Source organism: Sparus aurata, chromosome 13 (assembly GCF_900880675.1).
Source record: "Sparus aurata chromosome 13, fSpaAur1.1, whole genome shotgun sequence".
In the NCBI taxonomy this organism is placed as follows: domain Eukaryota; kingdom Metazoa; phylum Chordata; class Actinopteri; order Spariformes; family Sparidae; genus Sparus; species Sparus aurata.
Window position 1 is genome coordinate 8,133,513 of NC_044199.1, and position 13,378 is coordinate 8,146,890.

At 44.6% G+C, this 13,378-nt stretch overlaps 1 protein-coding gene across 1 annotated transcript; it reads left to right on the top strand.

The window, feature by feature from the left end:
• The first annotated feature begins 349 nt into the window (after positions 1-349).
• LOC115594638 (transgelin) lies at positions 350-6,438 on the top strand. The gene is made up of 5 exons (XM_030438841.1): positions 350-537; positions 4,485-4,671; positions 4,765-4,936; positions 5,073-5,175; positions 5,290-6,438. Exons 2-5 carry the CDS (start codon positions 4,492-4,494, stop codon positions 5,441-5,443), a joined length of 609 nt encoding a protein of 202 aa, XP_030294701.1. The 5' UTR covers positions 350-537; positions 4,485-4,491; the 3' UTR covers positions 5,444-6,438.
• Positions 6,439-13,378: the final 6,940 nt, after the last annotated feature.

Here is a 13,378-nt window from a genome sequence, read left to right on the forward strand (position 1 = left end):
CATGTGCTCCGCTGCTCTCTAATTACTGCAGAACTCCCTTCCTGTGACTTCCCCTCAGACTGCGCTGCTGTTCTCCAGGATTTTATCATCCCTCCCTCCTAATCCCGTCTCGTTCTTTTGTGGTCGAGGCAGAAATCTGGAGAATTCTCTTCAGTGACCACACCAAGCTCCTCCAGTCACATGCCTCTCTCTCTCTTTCCCTTCCCGTCCTGCTCCTAAATAAGGAATTACAATTTGAGTGGGGAAAAGGAGAAAGAGCGAAGGGGCGGGTCACAGAGTGAAACAAGAGGACCTGAAGGCGTATCTCTCTCTCTCTCTCTCTCTCTCTCTCCCTGCTTTCTGTTGAATGTGGTGAAGTCATATATTTCAGACAAGGGGTGTTTGCTGTATTGATGTTGGCAGTCTTGTACAGTGCACTCTGCACTGTGTTGTAAAAGCTAGAGGAAGAGCGCGAACGCAGCAGCAGCAGCAGCAGCAGCACCAGCAAGAGCCCAACAAAACCCCACCTGTATCCACCTGAAGTCCACACCACACAAAGTAAGTCAGCACTCCTTTCTCTTGTTTCTTTTTTTTTTTTTACTCCTCATTCATCAATCTCAGCGTTCTGGTTTCTCACTGGCAGTCAAAAGGTTTCTTTGTCTGGCTCGGCACAGGAAACGTGAAGAAGCAGTGTAATGTGTCACACACCCCACCCTCGCTCTCTGCCTCCCCTTCGCTCCTGCTCATGTTTGAAGCAGACTGAGCGCTGGGTTAATGTTTAGTTCCTTTCTGTGTGGATGTAGGTGCCGTCCGACTGAGCCACTCGTGTTGTGAAATCCTGTTTTCTTATCTACCTTTTTTGCTCTCAGCGCTCCTCTCGACAGGCCTCACGGCTCCAGGGAGGGAAGTCTGGGTTCAGCCTCTGTGAAATCTCCCATCAACATGTGGCCATTACTGTCTAATACCATGTCATTTACTCGTCTGAGCACCAGTCTGCTGGTTCAAGATATGGCAGCAAAGGTCATGCGTGCGTGTGTGTGTGTGTGTGTGTGTGTGTGTCCCATTTGTACACCACTTCAAAGTTTTGCGTGCATGTAAGCGCTTTGGACTATAAGATAACTCAGAGACAGGGACTTCAGGTGGTGTCACTATCTTCAGTGATAAGGTTGAAACACAAGTTGCTGAATTAACAGTCTGAGGAACACTGAAAGAACTAAACTAGTGTAACCGCTTGGATCCATCGCAGAAAGGTCCCAGGACGACCCTTCGGCCGTTTGCCGCTCGAAAATGAATCACACGTCAAACTATGAGCAAGGATGGTATTGAGTTGACTCAGGAAGTAACCACTGACGCAAGAACGAGAGATCTTGTACCGGATGACAGAGTGAGTTACTATGATACAAAAGTTGAAGAATTTGGGCGGAGGGGGTGTGGAAGGGGGGGGAGGAGATGGGGAGATGAGGATGACGAAGTTAACAGCAGCAGCTTGGGTTGCACCACGAGCAAGACATTTAACCCTCGAATGGGACGAACAGGAGCCGATCAGTGGGCGGACACAGAGGATGTGAGGAGTGTTTGCTCGGAGTGTGTAACGGTGAAGTACAGGACTGAGGGAGATACAGATTTCGGGTGTCTCGAAGGGCTTAAGTCAAGAATCTACGTAAGACACTGAAGAAAAAGGGGGAAAACCAAATCGCGTAATAGGTCTCCTTTAACGGGAAAGCTCACGTATGCTCAGAAATAATAACTGAGTGAGAGAGTAATGCAGTTAAATCATTACACAGTGGGGTTTTCCATTTCATTTTAGTCTGAATGATGTTGGCAGAAAATAAAAGATTACAACGTGGTTTTCACTGCAACTGAAACACTTCTTAATAAAGTAAAAAAAAAAAATCAAATAGATGTAACAGAATATGATGTTATGCAGCAGGTTTGAGCGATGAGTGCATAACAGCAGTCGCATTGTGGCAACATGCTGAACAGTGAAGTGCACAGAGCAAAGGTTCATTCATAAAAGCCGCAAATTCAGACGCATCCAGCTGGTGTTTACGGCTCATATACAAATATATTGATTGTCAATGAAAAACTGTAAAACATCTATGAGTGATGCATCAACCAACTCTTGATGCCTATACTTATATCCCATATTTAGGGATCCCCGTGGTTACCTCACATCTGTTCATCGACAGCCTCGGTTCTTGGTTTGTGCGACCCTGTGATTACGAGACGTTCCCAGTAAACACCAGGTCGCTCCCAGACAATTTCTAAAGTGCGCACGTCTCCATTATCCGGGAAAACACACACTCAAACACCTTCGCAACAAGCGACCGAGCTCGGATGGATGTTATGCCACTTTTACAGTCGCGTCGAGCGTAAAAAAATCCTGCCAATGGTCGACGTGCTTGAAATGCGCAGTGCAGGGAGGGCATGACATAATCTTGTGACATCAAATCAGCGGCGTGTAATCGGAGATCAAGGTGCAGTAGGGTTCATCTGTGAGAGTAGCTTCTTTGGTTTCATCACGCCTACATGCCAAAAGAAAGAGAAAAGTCCTGATGTTCGCAGCAGCTGGATGCTCTCTGGGCGGGACACCGCAGATGGAACTCGTGCGATTGGGAAAGAGAGGGCTCGAGAGTTCGGATGTTTAGACATTTACTTCACCCTTGTTGCTGGTTTTGGAACCATCGTGACCTCAGACAATGGACAGAGACACAAGCGTGATCTACGGCAGCTGTGGAGCCGTTCGACACCGAGATGACTTGTCAAACTATCAACACACATTGTGCAAGACTGACAAGCCTCTGTTTTGTTTTGCAAGAGATGAAGTAGGTGTGCCTCTCCCCCCCCGCCCCAACCAACCCCCCCGAAGGACAAATGTGCTTAATGCTGTCTCTTAAAACCAGTTCGCCTGCGGATAGAAAACACAGATTCTTGCACAAATGTAACCCTCTGCTGCATCGCCAGTCTTTTTGAAAAATGCAGCGTTCGTGTGCATACGCTCGGGCAGGAGGGGGAGAATAAGTACCACCAGGGAGATTTTCCTATCAGCTATAAACATCTCCATATGTTATCTGCTTCCCTGGAAATTCAGGAACGTCAGCCTGCGTTGTGTAACACAGTAATTCAAGATCTGTAAAAGCAATAACCGCAGCGGTTATCACGCACCGTCTCTTACTTTCATGATTTTACAGGCTGGATGTCTTTTCTTCTTCTTCTTTTCTTTTTCTTCTGTCACTTAAAGGCTGTTCCCATGGTGAGCAGTGGTGTGTTGTTTTGTTTGAGTCTCTATATACATAGTTACCTTTGTCAGGAAGGGAAGGAAGTGACAGCTGAACGAGCAAACAGGATGCAGGGAGCGGGGTCGGTCCTGCCGACGCTGACAGGAAGCTCGTACTGCATTAATAAGTCGCACAGGCCGACCATAATTGCTTGCAGGGAACAGCAGGGTTGTAATTGTTGAGCACATTTAACTTTTTCAAACTCGGGTTTCAACCTTGTTAATTAATGGCGCTGACGTGGTCTGGATAACAGAAAACACAATGCCTCTGTCTGTGAGCGTTTAACACACAAGCTGGTAGTTAAAACATGCACACATCTTTCCATTATGGTTAATAAAGACGCTGAGGAATCCCCCTATGATTAAATGTATCACAGAAAAACAGATGCACATTCGTACGCACCATCTAACTGGAGCCGGAGAGGCAGAGTTCAGAAGATTAAATACCACTTCCATATTTGTCTGTTGAATATAAGGCTTAGCTTAGCTTAGCATAAAGACTAGAAACGGAGGGAAACAGCTAGCCTGGTTCTGTCTAAAGCTTACGAAAACACGTACCAACACTTCTTACTTAATCGAATGTGATCCCATTTGTTTAATCTTAAGCAAAGTGTAAAAATGACATCTCACAGTTTTTTTTAATCGGGTATTATATGCCATGGAATTCTTTGGTGTGGAGCAGCGACTTCTTGGAGTTGAACCGTTGTTTTTACACAGCGACGTGCAATGAATAAGACTTCATGTGTTCACTCGTGAGCTTTGGAGGTGCTGGTTAGCAAATCTTGTTACCTTCAGATCAAGACAAGGAAGCTGTCTCCCCCACGTCTTCCAGTCTGTATGCTAAGCTAGGCTAACAAGCTCTTGGCCGTAGTTTTATATTTAACACACACAGATGAAGGTGTCATTAGTCTTCTCACCTCGCTCTCCAACAGAGTTACTTTAACCAAAGTCATCCAAAGCACATGTGGGCACCAGTCACAATTCGGTCGCTCATTCTGAAACTTAAAAGGTTCTCATAAAAAAAACAGAACTCACAGTGGAAACATTCCGGCACACATGAGGAAATGAGCAACTAGAATCCTATTTGTTCTGATTGCAGGCCCGGTCTGTGGCTATGAATGTTGTCACATCTGTTTAATATCCATATTGAAACGGACGCAATACGCTGCCAAGGAGTAGAGTTTGCTCAGCTACCAGCGTATCTAACACCAACTTTCCCTCCCAACAGGATCAACATGGCAAACAAAGGTCCCTCCTACGGTCTGACCCGAGAGGTGCAGAACAAGATTGATAAGAAATACGACCCGGAACTGGAGGAAAGGCTGGTGCAGTGGATCATCGCCCAGTGCGGGCCTGTAGTTGGCCAGCCTGAGCCAGGCAAGACCGGCATCCAAGTCTGGCTCAAGGATGGATGTGTGAGTGTTGGCCCTGCGTACGTAAATACAAAAGTGAAATTCACGTTTTGTAGATTAGAATAAGAGGAACCTTCCTTTTCTGTTTGTGTGTAGGTGCTTTCTGAGCTCATCAACAGCCTTTATTCATCCAACAAGCCGATCAAGTCCATCAAGAAGTCCGGCATGGCCTTCAAGCAGATGGAACAGATCTCTCTGTTCCTGCAAGCTGCAGAAAAATATGGAATCACCAAAACTGATATGTTTCAGACTGTGGACCTCTTTGAAAGTAAGCCAACAAGCAGAACTCACAACAACAGTGTTTTTGCAGTATAAGTAAAGGGATGGGAAGCTGTGAAGAGCACAGATCTCGTCCTTATATTTGGTGTGGGCTCCACTCATGTGAGATTGTTGCGTGTCTTCAGGCAAGGACCTGGCTGCTGTCCAGAGGACCCTGATGGCTCTGGGTAGCTTGGCTGTGACAAAGAGCGATGGGTGCTACAAAGGAGACCCCAACTGGTTCCACAAGTAAGTTCGAACTGGTCACTCTGTGGAAAGTTGCTCAAACAAAAGAAGGTTTCATTTCAGCGCTGAGGAATGACACTGTGGACTGAGAGATGTGTGTGTGTTTTGTGTGTGCAGGAAGGCCCAAGAGAACAGAAGAGACTTCTCAGACGAACAGCTGGCCGAAGGCAAAAACATCATCGGCCTGCAAATGGGCACAAATGCAGGAGCATCTCAAGCTGGAATGACGGGCTACGGCCGACCCAGGCAGATCATCAACAACAACCCCTGAACGAACCCCCCCGCGGAGACGCTCCTTCCTCTGTCCTCTCAAAGGCCAGCGAGGACTGAGAAACTCTGACTCTGACCTTGGCCACGAGGAGGAATGTAACCTGACTTTTAAACTGGACCAAAAACAGGGACCAACAGGAAGATGTGCACATATACAGTACAAGACACACACCTTTAACAGTACAAGTAAACAATTAGACAAAGCATTTTTAAGAGAGTAAATTGTAAAATATATTTTTTCTTTAAGGATCATTTCAGTTGTTTTGCATGTTTTAACCTGCTAAAAAATACAAATGTGTCTCACTTTACCTTCCAGCCTTCCAAAGTTTTCACTTCTTTTCAGTTCACTGTAAAGAAACAACTTGCACAGACTTGTCTGGATGGATTACTGCTGGAGAGCAGTAATCCATCACATTCAGTGTTTATGACTGGTGAACTATGCATTCAAGGAGACTGCGATATCTGACATTTGAGTGTTTTCAACGGATCAAACAACATTAATTTTCAGACCTTGAGTGCTTTTTTTAATCTGCAGCGTTGCTCTCCTGACATCAGTGTCAGCGTGTCCTTGAACGCACCTCCGAGCAGAACTGCACAGCTGCCATCCAACTTTTTCCCAACAAAAATAACTGATAAAGATAAACTCGCTTGTTAATATGTGATGAATAAGTGATCTCAGGCAAGTCTTGAGTCTCATTTATGGTGTACTGGAAGTAACTGAAACGTGGAAACATGGTGAACACAGATTTTGGTGATAGATCAAGCAAAACCACCTTATCAAGTACCAGTTTATTAAGTTTAGTGCCTGGTTTTAAACAGTTTGAAGAAAACCTATGGAATTAAGTCATGTGTGTTGTACCTGCTCCGTTGCACGATTGATTAGATGCTCTCGTTTTACTCATTTCTAATCAACATGTTGAACCTTCTTCTTTTCAGAGTTTAATACAACATTTATAATGACAATGATTTTGAAATAAAGTTCGATTTACCTGGAAAGAAAGCCTCTCGTGTAATGAATACATTAACTGGGATGGTGGCAGACTTCGTCCACATCTACTGATAATGTTATTGATCGCGCAACGTGCCAAAATCACTGTGCTGTGTGACTCTTCATAGCCTGGTGGCACCTGGTAAACAGAACGAGAGATTATCTCGTGTACATAGCAACCCTGGACAAACATGTTTGAGTTTCTGCAGGTAACTATAGCACAAAGCGTAGCTGTGTTTGTTTAAAACTTGAGCTGTGCTCCGCACAGAGATAAGCAGATGTAGTAAAGTCTACATACGAAAAAAAAAAAAGAAGAAATGTAGGCAATCAGCCCGAAGGTGGGAGGAGAGAAAATGATGGGAGGGAGGGATGATGGGTGGGGATAAAGCCTGAATTTTTCCTGGCTAGGCTCATGCCTGCTTGGATGGAACCGGAGAAACAAGGGGGATTCAGAAGAGGCCTATCACTGTCTCCTGCCAAGGTTTTGTTTATGCTGTTTTCGCTTGAGTACCGACTAAGCTGTTCAGCATGAACTGACTCAGGAAAAAGGCAGGAGATGGTGAATAAAAGCAGGAAGGAGGAGGAGGAGGAGGAGGCAGAAGAACAACGTTAGGTCTGGTGAAAGAAAGAGATTATAAGAAACAACAGGAAGTGCTTTTTTAGAACACGAAAAATGTCCAGATGGGAGTCGAACAGGGGAGATTAAGGTGGCCGGGGTCAGAGGGAGTGTAGGTCAAGACAGAACAGGGGAGTTCAGAAATCAGTAGAGCGTTTCCAAAAAAGGAGAGATCATCGCAGCGGGAGGGCAAAACAAAGGACTTCCTTTTCCCCTTCCTTTTTGATATTTCAACAGGAAACTGTGTGTATAAGTTGCAAGATAGTGGTGTATAGCAAATTATTGTAAAACAAGTTTGGATTGATGTGGAAACAACACAGTTGAAAATAGTGAAAATGACAGGATCAAGAGGAGGACAGGATCAAGAGGAGTATACCACCACGTATCGTTTGTCCACGTGGTGGTATACTCCTCTTGATCCTGTAATTTTTACCATTTTCAAAATAAAAGCTTCGGAAAACTGCTCCTCAGAAATCCTTGAATCATATGTATATCAAATACGTTTTCCACAGCACCACACTTCCTCTCTATAAAGTCCTCAGTATCAAAAGTGTTGCAGCACTCGAGTCTCTGCGGGACGGCGGCTGTGATCTCTGCTGTTGTTCAGATGACGATAATCACCAAACGTGTTTATTATTTCAGCACTCATGTTTATTTCACCATCGAGTGTGCTCCTTGAGTCTCACACTCCTCGAGACATCTGCCCGAGTTTGTCTCGAGCGACCGTTACCGTAACGGGCCAGCTTCTGTGTCCCTGCATGACATTTTTTTTTTTTACCCTCTCAACTGTATCCACAACAAACATCACTGCCAGAATCACTTTGTGAATCCATAAATGATTCATGGTTATGTTCTTTTTTTGTTTTTTATTTATTTGCGGGCAGTGTGACCATGTGAACAAACTTCAGAAATGTGTCACACTGTTGTTTCACCATCTTTCAGGAGAAAAAAAAAAAAAACGTTGATGGAGATTTCGTCATCATTACCGTGATAAGGAGAACCGCTGCAATGATGACTTTTACTCCATCACCTAAAGACTGACCAGGTTAACAACCAGTCAAGTGCGGCTTCCTAGTGTTTCGGAAGCGGTTACTCGTCATCAGTCAAAGGTCACGTGTGCGGGATTTTGTGGCATCTAGTTGTGAGGTTGCAGGTTGCAGCCAGGTGAGCACTCACACTTCATCTTCCAGACATGGCCGCTGAAAAAGCAAAAAGCCAGTATTTGGTTTCTCCGGTTTGGGCGACTGTAGAGGAAACAGGAAGGCGACTGATGACAATAAGAAGAGAACTACAATTCCCATTATTTACTCCATAAAGCCCTGCAGTGGAGCTGCTCAGTAGAGCACTATGGACGTGTTCTCTGACTTTGAGGGAATGACGGCTGTGTGACTATGTAAATGTGAAGTAAAGTTGAGGTTTGGTGTTCAACTGATAACTCATATCTCACCTCTGACCTGCCGGTACTGGAGGCAGCTGAAATTAATGAGACTGAACAACACATTTGTCACATTTAAAACCAAACAAGCTAAAACAAACACATCACTCTGTGCTCCTTTTTTTAAAAATCCTTATCTCACTGTCTCAATCTTTTAAACATTTCTACACCTAATTTTTAGCAGAGCAGTGGCGCCCGACCTCCTTGACGGCGGAGCTATTTTTTTAATTTTCTTTCACATTCCATTGGGGTTTTAAAGAAAGTGTGGAAACACCAACACGCCACTGGCCTCACTGCAGTGGAATGCACTTTGCTGCCATACAGGGGCATAACAGGGGGCGACGATTCGCCTCGAGGTTAAAGAGGTGGCCTTGTGACTTGAGAGATACCAGTCTGAATCCTCAGACTGTCTGCGGAAATGTGAACAGGGAAGCCAATGTAGCACCTGCTCCTTTCGTCACCAGCTACCACTGTGCTGTTGAGCAAGGTCAGGAGGTCCCAGTGGTTCCTAGAGGGCGAACTGAACTCCTAAAGGTCATTTAAAAAACAGAAAAAAGGGAACTATATCACTCTGTAAGTTCTCAAAATTAGTTTTCAGTTGTGTCTCAAGAGGAATGATGCAATGTGGCACACTGGAAACAGATTGAGGAGAAGTACAATTTGTACCAGTGTATTAACCACAACAGACACACAGCAGTAGGTTTATGTTGTTTATGCTCCAAATTCCAACCAGTCAGGCTGCATTTAAGTAGACTGATCCCGACCTCAAGATTGGAGTTTATTAAATGGGCTATTTAGTCTGATCATCAGGCAAGAACTAATGCTACAGTTAGTTCAAGTCGGTAAGGTAGGACACCGATTAAGGCATCTGAGTGACGTAGTGGAAAAAAAGCTGTTGCCAGCTACTGCCGAGACTTGTCTTCAAACTCTGCCAGCAGTGCTTCTGGCTTGGTACCAAAAAAAAACCGGTGGGACTATCCTCCGAGGGCCTGGAGCCGACATGTTCACAGACAGCTGTGACACGGCATGCACTCTCCGATTGGCGAAATGTATGCCACGCGGAACCAAGCGGACCCTTGCACATTGCATATCATCTTCAGAAAAATGCCCCAGTTAGACTCTGTTCAGCCCCAAGAGGACTTTTTTTTATATTCAAGTAGCAAAACCCTCTAGCGTCGTCATAGTATTGACAGGTGCAAAGGAGGAAGTCAGGTGACCTCATAGATGGACGGCGTCCAGGGAGGAGGTCAGAGTCGATAGTCAACAAACAGCCCAGTCTCCAGGATATAATGTTAGCAGTAACATTTCTGCATCCGAGGTTGAAATTTGTAGCAAACGTCGTATCACATTCACATTATATGACTATTAGCTTTCACATCTTTATGTGGAGGGGACGGTGGTGTTGTTATAATAGCCGACAGGGCTGCCAAACAACCGACCGTCAGTCAAGTCACACCACTGGATATTATTAGGGATGCCTGTGGATATTTCAACCCATTTCTGTGGCAAAAAATGTGTTTGTTCAGGACAACTGGGGATATTTGGAGCTTGTTTTGTCGCCGGCTATATTTAATCTGGTGATTGGTAGGAATGAAAGGTCAGACTTGAACATGGGAGACAACCATTTGTTTTATTGTTTTTGACAGACAATCAACTGTGGGTTGTTTTTTTTTTTTAACCATGTTTTTATAACTGTAACCATGACGACAAAACTCCCCTAACTTTACCATAGTAGTAACTGGATTCAAAATCAGATTTAACCCTTACCCTCCATGACAACTATCCATACTTAACTCCATCAGTTGATGAGGATTATGTGAGACTGATCGACGGCCTCAGAACAGCTTATAATGGATTCATTTTGGTTCCCTGCAGCACACGTGATACGAGCACCAAATCAATTTGAATAAAGGTTACCACAATGTCCTTTAAAGTGATTTTCCCCAGAGCAGATCAATTGCACTATTACAGACATTGGTCGTACGTCTGAACGCCACACGGCTCACGTAAATCCTTGTATCATTTAAACAATACTAATCTCGTTTTACAATGGAGCAGTAGATGGGAAGGGAATCCAATTTTAATTTGCTTCGTGGGCGTGTTTGGTTTGAATGAAATGTCAGGAAGAGATGCCAGGCCTGCGGCTATGAGTGACACCCTCCTTTTTCAAAAGTCACAATGCTTGTAAATAAATCATGAAATGAAAGGCGAGGACAAGTGAGAGGAGTTGTGGAATGTGAGAAAAACAGAGGAGAGGTTTGCTTTGGAAATAAGCCTGGTTAAGACCCAGCGATTGGTTGTAGACCGGGACAAGGCCAAAGGGCAGCTGCTCCAAACGGGTACTTGCGCCGAACTACATTTTAAACGCCGATAAGTCAGCCAGTAATTGACAGTAAGAGCAGTTTTTAGGCTGCTTTGTTTTGTATGCAGCAGGGTTGATGTCAGTCCAAGGTCATTAAGTGACGCCACGAAAGGCTGCAGTCAAGAAATGATCGCCGCGGGGGTGAAACGCCGGAGAAGTGAATAGTACAGCCTGACCTGAGACCTGCTGAATTAGCTTCAGGACCGAGACAATTATCGAGAGGCGCGGCGCAGAAATCAATGGGTATAAATGAATTTTCGATGACCTGGTCGGGGAGTAGAAGGACCCTCTGGAATTCCGAGGCAGAGATGATGTTAGACAAGTGGTGCAGGTAAAAACAGCTTATTGTGCAGCAAATCACGGAGCAGATTGGTTGTAATTTTTTGCACCGTAAGCTCAATGTCGAGGTTGTTTCAAGGGGTAATTTAAAGGAGATATCCTCCATGCATGAGCTTACGTGCTTATGAGATCGAGAGTGACTCAGCTGAAGACTGCAGGTTTGGAGCCGGCACGGATATCACATCAGATATAATGATGTCGCCTCCAGGCTGAGGCTAACATGAATGTCTGAATATGTGTGTGTGTGTGTGTGTGTGTGTGTGTGTGTGAATGACTCATCGGCATGAATATGGTCGATCTGGAACCACAGAGGAAGGTGGTGTGGTATGAATGCGCATGTCGTCAGCTCTTTACACGGCTGCCTTGAATGATGAGAGGGGTGAAGGAGGTAGGTCACAGGAGTATCGGTTGTAAACGGCGGGTAACGTGAGCCAGGGAGCAGATGTTTTGTCTCGAATCCGTTGGTTTGAGGCCAGATATGGAGACCCGAAAGGTGAAACCTCAATTCAAATACTCCGAGAGGGTGACATGCGGCTGAGTTTTTTTCGCGTCGTCGAAGCCTCACCTTGAAGAAACGCCCATTATTTTAAGGTTTTGCGCTTTGTGCAGCAGCAATTTATCACCTTATCAACCGGTCGTGACAGTCTTGCACCTTTTGTCTGACGATAGCTGCTGCAGTGAAGCTGTAAAGTGCTTTGAGCAGAGGGAGGAGGGAGGAGGAGGAGGAGGAATTCCTCAGAGAAAGTGGCATTTTATCTGTATACCAATCCTGGGATCAGTCATGTGAAGTCATGCCCGATAACATACTTGCTGTTGATGTATAAAAACGCCTCCTTCAGACACAAGTAAATTGATGAACAGATTATGAACTCTTATGAAGATAAGGGCGCAGCGATTCACACAAAAACTCTTGGATCTCGCTCCAGTGTGTTACCGCGAGCGAGAATGAGCCTCACATTTTGTTTTTTATCGTGATATCCATCTTTATGAAATTCTAATAATCATCAAGGCTATAATCAAATAAGTAAAAACACAAGACAACAAATGTCATTAGACTCCACTTAGGACTGCGGTCAGCCGGAGGATGTTGGTTATTAGCTCCAAACGGAAGCACATTTCAAACACTTAAGAGGAAACTGAAGTGTGGTTAGTGTGGTGTGGTCAGGCCTTACGGTAAAGCTGCATTAAATCTGACGAACTGCCTCTGGAGATGTCGTTCAGTGGCTAAGTTGCATTGTGGGTAATGTAGGCGCTGGGCACTTCTGCACTCCTATAACACGTATGTTTGACTCATTATAGACAGTCTGAAAACAATTGGTCAAAGGCGATACAGCAGATACCGCCTTTTAAATTCTCACATTCTTCCTCCTTATCAAAACACGATGCCAACATTACCCAAAATGCAACTGAGAGCGACATTACAAGGGGAAATTGATCAGCCAACATGCTACTTCCTCTATGCTTTAAACTACTTTTTTTATTCTCCCACATATGCAGTAGTACTACCCAAGACCCTTTGAACAAACTTTAATATGTAAATTGGTGGAGTTAGCCCTTTAAGAAATATTCCACAGTCTGTTGGTGACAGCAAACACAACATTTTGATATTTGCCATAAAAACAGCATAAAAACAAAAGCGGCAAACGTTCATTACTTTATCTTCTGCTTTTTTTTTTTATCATGACTTCTGTATTACATTTCCTCTGAAATCACATAATTAGATTGTGAAGTTGAAACATGTGACGGGTGAAGCGTTTGACCAGGACACACAACATCACAAGGGTCGCAGCACGTCACGACCGCAAATGTGCACTTACGCGGCCGAGCGTTTGAAAAAAAAACACGACATCTGAGAGTCTTCACACTGAATGTCGAGCCACATTATACGGTGATCAAAGAAGCTGAGGGCCCCATGAGTGAATTTTGCTTAATGCAGAATGGACAGCCTCTTGTTTTACGATCGGGCAAACTCGATTTTCTGGATGTCAAGTCAAACGGCTGTATCAACGGCGGACAAACATCGTGTACAGCTACGCTATTCTGATTATGCAGTTTGTTTTCCACTCTGGGCCTCAATGCTTAAAGGAGAAGTTCACCCAACAAATTTAAAGTTATGTCATTATCTACTCTCCCACATGCTGATGGAGAGTCGCATGTTTTGTAATCCGCAAAACATTTTCCTGGAGCTTCACAGCA

Bases quoted from the DNA above. Each gene is read 5' to 3' on its own strand.
- LOC115594638 (XM_030438841.1), top strand. From the start codon at position 4,492: ATGGCAAACAAAGGTCCCTCCTACGGTCTGACCCGAGAGGTGCAGAAC. The intron at 4,937-5,072 runs GTAAGCCAACAA...GCGTGTCTTCAG, and splicing joins GACTGTGGACCTCTTTGAAA to GCAAGGACCTGGCTGCTGTC. The intron at 5,176-5,289 runs GTAAGTTCGAAC...TTGTGTGTGCAG, and splicing joins GACCCCAACTGGTTCCACAA to GAAGGCCCAAGAGAACAGAA.